This window comes from Emys orbicularis, chromosome 13 (assembly GCF_028017835.1).
Source record: "Emys orbicularis isolate rEmyOrb1 chromosome 13, rEmyOrb1.hap1, whole genome shotgun sequence".
Lineage (NCBI taxonomy): Eukaryota > Metazoa > Chordata > Testudines > Emydidae > Emys > Emys orbicularis.
The window spans coordinates 38681221-38695052 of NC_088695.1; the positions used below are offsets into that span (position 1 = coordinate 38681221).

Below are 13832 nucleotides of genomic sequence, written 5' to 3' on the forward strand. Positions count from 1 at the left end.
CCAAATCCATATCAACTTCAATGGGTTTGCAACGGTTTAAACGAGAGCATAATTTTCTCTGAAGTGTCTATCAGGAGACTAAAAGCCAACCTAAGAAATTAGTGAAAATCTGGGATGTTGGTAATTTATGGCTTTTTGGGGGTCACATCTCTTTTATTTCACCTGCTCTACTATAGATGGGCACTACGAAAATTAGGCTAGAAGCAATACAGCAAGGTATCACATGGAAGACATGCAGTCAACTTCATTGTTGGTATAAATGCAGGAAACTCTCCTTGTTTCAGTGGAATTGCCCCTGTTTATGCCAATGGTGAATTTAGCCCATTATTCTTAATGTGGATTTTTAACCTGTGTAAGTGGCACTGTTCAGTCCCCTCAGACAGCAGTTGTCATGATCTAGGGCAGGACTGAGGCATGTAACAAAGGGCTGTACTGAGCCATTGTGCGGGCACCCCCACTGTAGTGTGAGGTCCAAGAAACCATGTGTTTCTGGCAGAACCTCTGGGAACACAAGAAGAGCCTGGCTGATGATGCAATACCCTTGGGGAGAGTGCAGCAGTTATTCACATCTCTGGTGTAGAATTGTAGGAACTAGACCTGGCCCCCTTTGCATAGGGTAGAACTTGCTGTAGAGTCATTGCATTTCCTGAATGCAAGGACTCCCTCTATGATATACCTCTGAATGGGGAACAGGGGATCCTTGGGCTTTCTGCTCCCTTGGGTACCTATGCAGGAGTCAAGCACCATTTATTTCCTAAATCATTTGCAATGTATCTCCTGGTGTGCCTCTCTCCCACTCTTAGATCTCTTTGCTTACTGTGATGTAATGCACTCAGTAAGTACCATTTGGGTTACTAATAACTCCACAGATTTGAACTGCAGTTATAAAATAATAGTGCTCTGCGTATCCCATCCAAGAAATAAACAACCGAGCTTTAAGTGGAAGTCACAAGGCTGAGATTAGCAGGAGCAACCAACTGAGCATGTGAGGATTGGGTTTAGACCATCAAAAACCAGGCACAGAGGTGGGTAGGAATATGGAGTGGAAGTAAGAGCTTAAACACTCCAGCACAGATGAAGCCTGACCTGGGTGACATCCTGAATTCATGTAAACAGGATTAGAAGTGAGCTATCTACCAGATTGTGGGGCCCAGAGGGGGAAAAAAAACTTGGGGTTTGAGTCTGATGCAAAGCTTATTGAAGTCAATGGAAAGACTCCCACTGGCTTTACTGGCCTCTGGATCAGGCCCTATATTACCTTGTTTGAGTCTGAGGGCCCCGCAAGATGTAATCTGATTCTTTGGGGCTGACCTGTATTCAGTTGACCTGAGAGCTATTTGCCCACATTGATGTTTAGGATGAATTATGTTTAAGTTGTGGTCTATTTTTTCCACTTGAGACTCTGAGCAATGGAGCCACACCTGGGATGAACTGGGTCCACTGCATCTGTTTTCAGTTGAAGCATGTTTATGGCAAGAAAGTGAACATTGCATACTACAGACCCTCTAAATAGCAATTCATGGGAATGACAGAAGAGGTAGAGTTTCTCTCACCATCTTAATGTGACCCTGGAAAGGGATGAAAAGGGTAATGAAGAGGTGGAAGAAAATATTAGGGATCTGGGGCAAAATCAGTACTTGGTCCTGCTAGTGAAGGCAGGGGGCTGGACTCGATGACCTTTCAAGGTCCCTTCCAGTTCTAGGAGATAGGATATCTCCATTAATTTATATTGTAGCCCAATAAAAGCAAATATTGAGCCGGGTCCTTATTTAGTCCAAACTCATACTGAAAATAGGCAGACTCCACCGAGAAAAGCCTACAGGATGTGGCACCTTATTACCAACCTTTGCCTTGAACCACCACTATCTTTTCCCACCCACTCCCATTTTTCCATATCTTAGTCAAGTTTTTTTCTAGTAGAAATCTTGCATTTTCAATAGTAATAGACTGTCACCCTTTAATGTGATGTCTTTTTAAATGTATGATTTCTATTGAAGGTATAAACTTCATAATATTCAAAGTTATTCTGGGTGAGGCTTCTCTGCATACTTTGTCAATATCCTTCTTTAATAACCATTTTCAGATTTTGCTAAACTCTAAGCATCATTCCTATCTGCAATCCACATTCTGTTCATCTTGAGCTGCTTATGTCTCAGGATAATTTCTGAACCCGTGAACTTTTCTCTACACAAATTACATTTCATTAGCTTTCACATTAATTTACATAAAGGTCTCGACTCTGACAATTTTCTTTACGGATGTTGAAATTCTCATTCTTTTCTCTGCATTTGTTACACTCATTTTCCTAATTCCCCCCCCTTCATAGCAAGAACCACACATAACAAAATTAGCCCTCTTTAAGAAACTACTTAAGCCACATACTTTGCTTTATGAAATTAAAAATGCAACATGCTAAAATGGTAGAACCTAATCCCAGTGCTGTCAGTGGCAAACTTCCATTGACTTCAATGGGAGGGCTTCTGAGGCTGGATAATTAGGGTTCAAATATTGAAATAGTGATATTTTACAGAGAATATAGTGTTTAAAAACTACTCTATCGCATTGGATCTTCTAGGTTCATAATATGGAATCATAGAAATGTAGGGCTGGAAGGGACTTCAAGAGGTCATCTAGTTCAGCTCCCTGTGCTGAGGTAAAACCAAGTACATAAACAATAATCCAATAGGAGAAAGGCACGGTCTAGAGATTAGGATAGGAAGAGGATAGGAAACTAAGTGGTTCCAAGTTTTAATTCTAGCTCTGAGTGTTTCCACCTGTTGCCTTGGACAAATTACTTATGCCCAGATTGAGAAAAGTGGCCTCTAATTTTGGAGGACCCGATTTTCAGAGATGCCGAGCATCCATAGCTCCCACCGCTTATGCCTGGAGCTTTGAGAGCTCAGCACTTCTGATAGTCAGGTCCTTGGTGTCTAAAGTTGGAAGCCAAGTTGAAGTCCAAAAACGGAAGCCTCTGAAATTTGAGACTATGTCCATAAATTTGGCTATAAATTCTCTTGGCTGAATCTGAGATTGGGATACTTATTCGTATGTTCCCCTGTGAGGCAGTTAAGTGTTAAGCATTAAATGTAAGGAAGTAAGTCCAAAATTCAACATCTTCTCCCTTTCAGATGGCTTCTTGGCAGCAATTCTGGTGCAACACATGAAGCCCAAATTTCTGCACAGATTCCTTGGAAGCTAAAGTGCTGGTTTTATCCAACATTAAGTGAAGTGTGAGCTCCTCTACCAGCAAAAGCGTAAACCAACGTGGCATATTTCAGTTTTAAAAACCAATATTGCTGTTTTAAAATAAAAGAAAACCACCTTCAGACCCTCAGTTGCCCTACTTTAAACATGAATATTAAAGCAATTTTTCTTTAGAGATATTCATATAGTTCCTGACTAAGTCTATTTAAAAGAACAGTCATTTCAACCTGCTCAAATCCAATTCTTTGTGCTGAGCCACTGGCAGAAGAATAAAACAGGCATTTAAAATCCACTTTGGAATTCCAAGGGGGGGGGGTTGTTACGTCCATTTTAATCATTAATATTTTCTTACATTTCAAATTCCCCTTTTGACACATTTTGTCCTTGGGCTTATTATGTAACAGACTAAACATCTCTTACTGCGTTTTTAATCATTGCTTGAACTGCCCTACTTACAGTGCGCCTGACTTTGGACCCAATCTATACTTGTCATTCTGGCCATGCTCTCACTGAAGTAATTGGGACTGGCCATTTTGTTAAGAGTACACCGAGTATTCACTGAGGTTCCCTAAAGCGCAAGTTAAAAAAAATCCCAGCTGTTAAATGCAGTATAGAAATCCTTGTAATATATGAAGTAAAATTATTTTTTCAGCAATGACACTATAATCCATCACCCAAGGCAACTTTAGAATTACTTTCAATAACTTTTTCACATTCCCAATTTGCACTAAAAACACTACTAATCAATACTTGTTACTGTGGAAAGTAAGCTCAATGTATTGCAGCGGCACATTGTGCACTGTGTGTATCTATTTAGGGCTTGATTTTAACAGCTATGTGGGTCAATGTAAACCATAATTAAAATTTTAAAATGAGTCCAATAACATTTGACTATGAAATCTAAAACTACCTACATTTTGCATTTTCACCTTAAATTCATGGCTCATCTCATGACCTAAATTCAGTGTGATTGGAACAGATTTCATAGTTCAAGGTTTGGTTTAAAAGAAAAGGAAAAACAATCAATGAAAGGTTAAAGAACATGGTATCTACACTCTAGACAGAAGCAGCTTCCCTCCCATAGATTTGGGTGGGGGGAGTATTTTGGGGGACAGAGGAGGAAGAGCTCCCTCTGTGGCATAGTCCAGATGTCTGTCTGGCACCTGAAGAGCAGTTTGCTGGCCCAGGAATCCATACTTCGGGATTTGGAGAATCAGCACGGGGAACACACATCTCTTCCTTATCACTCCACAGGGAATCCTCAGAAAAGTTAATACCTTAACTACTTCTGTGCTGTGATTTATCCCTTCAGGGTATTCTAGGGGAAGTGGCTGGTGAGAGAAACCCTAGCATTTTAGCTACCATGAAGCTGTACTGTCTGCCAGGGTATTTGGGGGAAGGAAAGCAGACCATCTATGAACTGGGCCCAAACCCCTACTACTTCTCTAAGGGTGGGGAGAAAATCCTACCCAGTGAGGGAAAGATCTGAGGGAAAAATTTGTGAGGGGAGCCCTGTGGTTCTTTCCTTTTCAGAAGTACCTATATGGGGAGAAGAAATAAGTTGCATATTTTTAATAGAGAGTAATTAACTATTGGAACAATTTACCTAGGGATATGGTGGAGTCTCCAGCACTTGAAGTCTTTACCTCAAGATTGGATGTCATTCTAAAATATATACGCTATTTTAAGATGTAGGAATTACTGGGTGAAATTCTATGGCCTGTACTATGCAGGAGGTCAGATTAGATCAGTGGTGGGCAACCTGCAGGCCACTGGGCCACACCCTGACGTGGCCTGTCAGGGTAATCCGCTGGCAGGCCGCAGGACAGTTTTTTTACATTGACTGTCTGCAGGCACGGTCGCCTGCAGCTCACAGTGGCCATGGTTTGCCATTCCTGGCCAATGGGAGCTGAGGGAAGCGGTGCGGGCTGCAGGGACATGCTGGCCGCTGCTTCCCACAGCTCCCATCGGCCGGGAATAGCAAACCGCGGCCACTGGGAGCTGCGGGCGGCCGTATCTATGGACGGTCAATGTAAACAAACTGTCTTGTGGCCTGCTAGCAGATTACCTTGACCGCAGATTGCCCACCACTGGATTAGATGATCATAATGGTCCCTTTCTGAAATTTAATATATTAATCTTTTTCTCTCAATGTTGCAATCACTGTGGGGGAGGGAAAAAGCGGGTTTCCATAGGAGGGCATGATCTGTCCCATAACAGGCAGCATGCATATAGTAAATATGTATTTAAAGGAAATTCTCCAAGCCTTTCACAGAGAAACCTGAGATCAGGCAAATTTTGTTACAAATATGAGACTTGTCAAGGTTTAATGGATTTTTCAGAGAGCCTTGGAGAGTTTCAGGCTCAGTCCAAAGCAAATGAGGTTTGCCAGACTTTAAGGTTTAAAAGTAATCCTAACCCCTTGTGAGGTAGATGATGGTAAACTCAATTTTATAGATGGGTAAGATGAGGCACAGATACCTTAAGTAACTTGCCCAAGGTCACAGAACTGGGAATAGAACAGAAGAGTCCTGATTGCCAGTCCCCTAGCTAACCACTGAACTACATATTCTCCCAGTTTTCAAAAGCAAAATGGGGCTAGGATTTCCAAGAGACGAGATTTCATTTGCTCAATCAAGATCTTTATATTTTCCTGCCTTAAAGTTACCTTCATCGTTAGCTGACATTTAAGCTTTAGTTTTCCATTCAATGGTATGGAATTACTGAACATTCTCACTTAAATGCATTCCACATACAGCAAATGTACAATACTTATTTTCATGACATCTTCATACTACTACCATTATACGCAGTAGCAATTCAGTAGAAATAGCATCTTTTTAAACACAATTAATAAAAAGGAACCATTGCTTAATATTGAATAAAATGGGAAATACCCACTTGCATGTTAAAATACATGATCATGAAACAAGAAACTAGGTAATATTTTGTAAATTAAAATATGTTCTGATCTGATATAATTCACTGTTCCACATGTAACTTCCATTATTAACACAAATGCATTTTCCCCATGTAAAAATAGTATATGTATATTTGTTGAATTTAGTTTAATTTATTGCTCTTTCAAACACAATAAATGCTTTGAACTTCCAAGTATATACTATATGGACTGATGGCTGTACTAGGTTCTTTGATAATATTATGTCCCCAAATTTATCCCCAGGTCAGCTGGAAATGATAACTGGCAATACAAACCTTGTAGCTTTTGTTCATTACTAGATGTCCCTCACATCCTGTGATTCACTAAATATATGCGTTTACATGAACTACATGCAGCTGATAGTCATGGTGAATAAAAAGAAACTTACTTTTATATGTTATTCTTGTTATGGTGTCTCTGTTTAGCATGCGATTTAGAAATGGATTTGATGATTCAGACACCTAAAGGAGAAAAATGAATAATGTCAAAAACTTTGTCACCACAAGCCTCACCTTTCAGGAAAATATAGCTTGTGTCTGTGTGTGTATGTGTGTGTATATATAGAAAGAAAAGTATGGAAAAAAAAGGCAGATATGTGATTGCTTTGCAGGGCTTTTGCGGGGAGAGGCATAATCAACTATAGATGGGTATGTCTCTAACAGAAGTGGTCAGAAAGTTTGCATCTAAATATAAATTCAATGGAAAATAGAAGGAGAAATTGACACATGGATAAAAATGTGAAATAGAGTCTCAATCTCATCATAATTGAATTGGGTGGATTTATGGGTGATTAGCACTCTACTTGGTATTCTCTCATAGAATATTCAGTGTCATATCATGTGACATCTCTTATATCTCCTATTTCAGACCTCATGCACCGGTCTCCTCCTCTCTCTGTTGTATCTATTTCTAGTCACTTTTTATCTTTATTTAGAATTATATGTTATCTGTGCGATTCCCAACACCAGGCTATGCGGACTGCAAGAGAAGTCTGACTGAGTGAATTGCATACTGTGGAAGGTTGTATGCAGAATATTACATGTATTAGCATTTTATTTTTGCTATGCATCCTGGGATATTTTATTGCACTGTAAATGGCAGAGCTAACAAGTGGTGTTGTCACTTAGGCCATGCCCTCTAAAGTCCTATTTGTACAACACATTTATGTAGCTTGGTTGGTTCTGTACCTGGCCTCCTCCTGGTACTCTAATCAATTCTCTCTGCTGTCCTGTCCTGTCTGGGCTACAGTATGTTTCTTAGCAATTGGATGGATACTGCTGTGACATATGCAGGTTTCAAAACACTTTTATTGTGAGGCTTGGAAATGTCATAAAATGTGTAATATAACCATTATGGGTCTGAACCGGAATCCCACCTCCAAATGGCCCCCAAGCATTGCGAAAGTTCTGTTCTGGATCCTCACCATTTGAGGGACAGGAAACCTCTGAAATCCTTGTAGTTGTTTCCCCAGATTGTTTTCTCTCCTCCCCATGGAACAAGCAGGGGATTCTCCCCAGAATCAGCTCATCCCCCAATATCAGGAGGTGGCCAGAGCCATGACTGATCGAGTGGTACATGGAACAGGATCTGGTGCATTCAGTGCTTTTATCTGTGAAATTTTTTTTTATCCCTCAACATTTAAACATACTGAAATATTTGGCAGTAGGTAACAGCTATGTTCAGTGGCCATCAAACACTGTGTCTATTTTGATGCACAATTATTTCAGGGAATGATTTACACTGACTCAGACATTCCAAACAAAACATGGAAACATGCACTGTCACTATATATGGAAGACAAAGACCCAAGTATCTGTGTGAAGGGAAACAACAAATCAGGTTCTACACTTCGGGTTATTCATTACATTAGGAGTGCACCTAAAGCAGTACACAGGAATGATGAAGTTATTCACACAGAACTGAAAATTGTGGGCAGTATCCAGGAGATGCATCAATTCTATCCCTTTGCACGAACTACAGTTAACTCACTGGGCTCGCCTCACAGTACAATATAACAGGGAGGAAAGAGATAACCTGAAGAGCTTTCTGACAAATACCTCAAATATTAGAGCTGTACAAAAGGCAGCAAGGAGGTCCAACTTTCCAAGGTAACTGGTGAAATAGATATTTGAGTTATGAGGTTGCTATTTTGACAGAAAGTTTGATCCTTCTAAATTTATATCAGAGTATACTAAAAGGGATTTTTTTTTAAACTGACTATCTAATTTCTGGGGACATTGGCTAGATACTTTGAGGTGCAGAGTAAATCAGAGCATTGTTCCCCTAGAAGGAGCAGCTAATGTTTTGCAAGAACAGTTACTAAGGCAAGGTGGAGGATACACAATGGTATAACACATGTATTGCCGCAAGGATGCAATAAGAGGAGAAGAGGATTCTAAAGTGTTTGAATAAACTGTGAGCTCTGAGTATTAACAATAGGTGTAGAGGAGTGTAGAGGGTATGACTGGTATGAAGGTTAATAGATAATCATATGGTCTTCTACCTGTCTGAAATGCAAAAAAGTAAAAGACAACTAGATTTTCAACATTCTTTCAGTTTTGATAATCTAGGGTGTTTTAAAAGACATTGGTAGGGAAACTCATTTCTTGATTTATAACCAGTCACCATTTCTCTAAAATGCAATTGTCCTCTCTCCCACTCCTCACCCCCACGAGAAAGGGGTTCATTTTAATTATATACTCACTTTTGCATCTCTTCAGACACCTCAAATCTGCAGAATTAATAACTTCCCTGAGCATTTTAACATGAAACTATAAACTGCTATAGCTGCTGTTTATTGTATCAAATATGTTCGTTTAACTGTACCTTGTCCTCCCCACAAAACTGTTTTTCTCCCGCCTGGTGTGTTTTCCCCATTAGACTGCAGGCTCTGTGGAGCAGGGACAGTCTCTTTCATTATGAGGGTACAGTGCCTAGCGCAATGGGGTCTCTTGACTTCTGACTGAAGCAACAGGCGCTGACAGAATAGAAATGATGGTGACTAGTGCTAATTCTAAAATTCTGTTCACGGCAAAATCTCAGTAATTTAAACATTAGATAATATTTATGAAATTGAAATACTTACTTTCATAAATATAGAAACTACCACCAAGCCATTGGGACTTTTTGCAGCCTCTGTGACATTTGTATACAACTCATGATTATAGTGGATTAGTTGAACCTAAAAGATGCAAGAGGGGAAATTATCATTAAACAGTGGAGAATCGTACTGTGCATTGTCTGCAAATACTATTTTGATATATATGCTGATTGTTTTTATTAGGATCCCCACCATGCTAGTAAACTTTGTAACAGTGCAATTTTTCAGAGGTTTTTGCAACATGCATTATTTTAATAATCTCAGTGACCATCTGGCTCAAACTGGCACAGCACCAGGGTGTCATCTTCTAAATTGCTGTTAAGTGAATTTACCACATATGAAGTGCACTGCAGGGGTTGGCATAATTTCCCTGCTGCAACAACAGTTGCCATAGGCATCAAGTAATATGTACTCTTCAGCATCAGCTCAAACTCAGAGCTGTCAGAGGTTGAAATATTTGCACAAACATATAAGACAGAAAATGTTGTTGCGCTTTGTAGCTGTTTACAATTCAAGAGACTAATGTCATTGGCCAAAATTTTCCAAATTGGTCGCCTGGAGTTAAGCACCTGTCATTAACGCTTGTCTTCCCTTGTTCCTCCTGCTTGTTTGTTGCATCAACTTGGCTGCATCTTATCTTAATTTAAAATCTCTATTTTAGATGGTCAGGTCCTTGGAGCGGGGATTGTTTCTCTTCCTGTATGTCTGAACAGTGCACAGCACAAGGGGCTCAGATCTGATTGGGGCCCTTGGATATTACTGTAATATAAATAATAGTAATAAATAGCCTGATTTTTCAGGGGTGATGAATGCCCTTTACTCCCAATGTAGTCAGAGGGAACTGGGGGTATTCAGCATCTCTGACAATCAGGCAACTTACTGAGGTGCCTCGCTTTAGGCAACCAAGACTGAAAAATTAGTGCCACTGTTCCAGCATTTTTAAAAGCCTAGCAGCCTGGCATTTGGAATTTAAACCCCAGACCCTCAGAGGGTGGTCATGATTTAAACTTAATGGGAGAAAAAAATCCACTGGCAATAAAAAAACAAAAAACCTTCATGGCATAAAAAAGCATTTTTACGACCCCGACTGAACTTACTGTGACTCACTGTGTGCTAATTGCTGTGATATTATGCCAGGTACAGAGCATCATGTATGTTATGTAATAATAATAGATTTTTAAAAATGGCGGTCACATCTCATTAGGGTCTACATTTCTGTTCCTTTTGCAAATCCATAGAAAATGGGATTTATGAAGGGGGAGCTCACCAGCGATTGGGAGAAATGATCCTACCCCAACATCAGACCAGCATTCTCCCTAGGCACTTCTATAGCTCAGACTATCATAGTGGCCGCTGCTGACTTAAAGTAGGAACTTTGGGTAGTATATGCATATCTCTACAGACCAATGGGCAGATGGAAAAGGACTGAGCTAGCCATTTACATTTTAATATGCATCTGAATTCAGAATATCTGAATACTTGGACCTAAGATCAGCACAGAAAATGGGCAATATTTCCTGAACTTGGGAATTCTGATTTAAACTCAGATTTAAAAGTAAAAACCACTATGTAACATTGTGCTATCTGTTACACTGGTGAAAATCTGGAGTGAATCCACTGACGTCAAAGGAGTTACACCAGCTGAAATGAGAACACAAACTGACTTCTGTATATTAATATCAAATAATGTCAGCAAAATTAAACTTGGAATTTTGAATTTAAAGAAACTTTGAAAAGTTTTGTTCCATTCATACTACTTGAACTCACAAAGTTTATGTTCTGCTTAGCTCACAATATCAGATCAATATCAGACCAAAGGTTCTCTTTTACCTCCAAATGGCTAAAGTCTTTTATAGCCAGCAAAGAAGCTGCACCATAGAAGGCTTTCCTCCAATGAGATGATCATGGTCATGGAGAAAAATCTTGCTAAAATGGGGTTTAATAACCATAATGACTCTGTCCCTACGACAGATGGAATGCTTAGTGCCCAAGTTGTGCAAGGATACAGTAGCAAAGATTGGTGTAGCAAGAGTTACCTGACTTTTTTGTGATGTATTTATTAAAAATAATTATGTTAAGGCCTTTGTTTACCACCAAAATATGTATGTCCATCAATGTGTGAGCCAGCAGCAATCAATGTTATGGCATACATTTCTAAATCAAGCATAACCTACCTGATTACTGCCTCATTAATCATAACTTGAGAAATAAATGATGCCTTATAAACTTTGGGAGTATTCAGTATTTTCCTATACAGTGCCTTGACCGCAAAATGCATCTGGCATGTTATGTGTAAATGCCTGATCTTGCTGCCCTGACTCACCATAAAGAAAAACACCCAACCTGTACATACATGTTCAATAAAGGCATCATAATGCTCAGCCACAAGGATATTGGATGAGCTTATAAATTCCTGAAGGGCACAAGAGAATGTTTGCTTTAGTACCTTGAGCAGGCCTGGACCCTTAGCGTACAGCTTTACCTTTTACAACTCTCATTTAACGACCCAAAACAAAACAAAAAAATCTGAATGTGAGGGTCAAAATGGTTGTCAATGTGTTAATTTTTGACTATTTTTCTCCTCTGCTGGATTGTGAACTATCAGTTGACCTTTTTACAACTGGCACAGTAGGAAATTTTTAAGCAAGACAAAAACAAACAACCTGGAAGCAGGAAGAAAAAATGTCAAAGTAGGCAATGAAGTCATATTCTGAGCTTTGAGAGTCAGCAGAGTTGGAGGAAGCATTAACTATCCTATTGTGGCATGTCTTCTAAAGGTCTTGTAAAGAATTAATGAGAGTTTTCACTAAACTGCAACCAGAGGTTCTAGGCTCATTAGTCATCAGCTTGTGATGTTACTGAATTTTTATAACATCTTAGCCATAGGGACTGTGCCCTTGTTGACACTTTTAAGCTCAGCAGCATACATTCTGATTTTACTTACAAGCATTCACTCCAGCAGCCAATCAGTGAATTTATGAGGAAATAGGTCATGAAATCTGCTTTAGATAGGATTTTCTTGTATAGTAAGTCCCTCAGTTACCTAGGTAAGCTTTGTTGATCTAATGAACCAAACTGTAAGACTGGCTGGACTGAGTAAAGTAAAGGTAAGAGACCAACTTCATCTTTCTTTTGTAAGTGCAATCCCCATTGAGGACAACTTGCAGAAACCGTGAGAAAACACTCAGCTCCCATTCCAGAGACAGAATTTGTAGGAACAAGACTAGTAGGTGGAGTGAAGGGAAATCATAATGCTGGAATGGGGCTCTACAGTCCATGCCAAACGTGTGGGCTCAAATTGTAGGTGATTAGTGGGCATCTATGCATGTGTGAATTAACAGGCTTGATCTGATGGGAAATTGGCTGACTAGTTAATTTATCCACTGTTCTATAATGAATCTCTCTTTCCTATAATACACTCTGATCCAGAGGAACATTTGTATTTAGGGTGACCAGACAGCAAGTGTGAAAAATTGGGACACTTTTTTGGGGGGGCGGGGTGGGGTGTATAATTGCCTATATAAGACAAAGCCCCTAGTATCGGGACATCTGGTCACCCTCTTTGTACTATTTGCTTGAAACCCCCTCACCTGTACCAGTGCTTCCAACTGGTGCCTGTTCCCAGCTCCCTGTTCCAATAGCCCTGCACACACACAGACTATCCCTCCTCCCACAACTGCTCAGATTGCTCCAGGCCTAGTCCCAAATAGTATGTTTAAAAAAAACAACAACAAAAAAACGGTTTCAACATAGGTTGAGGCCGAACTTCCAACCTTGCTAACTACCATAGTGTGGAATGAGCTACTGTTACTAAGAAGAGCTGGTTGAAAAATGGGAAATTCTTTCTGTGAAAATTGTTGCCGAAAAATGTTCCTTTTTCCACAGTAAAAACACCGAGATTCAATTTTTTTTATGACCAGCTCTGCTAAGTAGGGCCTTGATTAATCCACCTCTCCAATGAGGTAAAAGAACAGACAGTGAGAGGCCATGGTGGGAATGACTTAGGCTTTAGTATCATTATCATACCATGATTAGTCACTTGGCTAAAAAGAAAAAATTACCTAATAAATCGAGAGAGAGACAAGGTGGGTGAGGTAATATCTTTTATTGGACCAGCTTCTGTTGGTGAGAGTGACAAGCTTTTGAGCTCCACTTGTCTCTGAAGCTTGAAAGCTTGTCTCTCTCACCAATTGAAGTTGGTCCAATAGCAGATATTACTTCACTCACCCTTTTTCGTATCTTGGGACCAACTCTGGCTGCTGCAGCAACCAATACATCAAAAACAGTTAAAAATTCAGATTGTATCAACTCTCCTTCTCTTCTCTCCCCTCCCCCTGGAACTTAAATTCTATAAACAAGTAATTTGCATATCAACAAATCCTTCCAACTACCTGTTAATCAAAAAGTCCCTTTGGATGACTCTGACCTGCCAAACAGCACTGTATATGATAAAGATTAAAACCTTCTAAAGCATTCATTTCATTCCCTTTGTTCATAACATGTTAATTAACAACAAGAATCAATTTATGTTAGTAATTGCTGAATATGTAGTCATACTGAAAATGTACACCAAATACAATCTCCAAA

General features: G+C 39.7%; 1 protein-coding gene across 1 annotated transcript in view; it reads right to left on the reverse strand.

Annotated features, from left to right (window-relative positions):
• Positions 1–13832, reverse strand: part of CA10 (carbonic anhydrase 10) — a 338024-nt gene that overhangs the window by 7911 nt on the left and 316281 nt on the right. The window contains exons 5-6 of the mRNA XM_065416142.1: positions 9231–9326; positions 6534–6606 (exon numbers count right to left, since the gene is read on the reverse strand). Coding sequence (XP_065272214.1) covers positions 6534–6606; positions 9231–9326 — 169 coding nt within the window. The remainder of the gene's footprint in view (positions 1–6533; positions 6607–9230; positions 9327–13832) is intronic.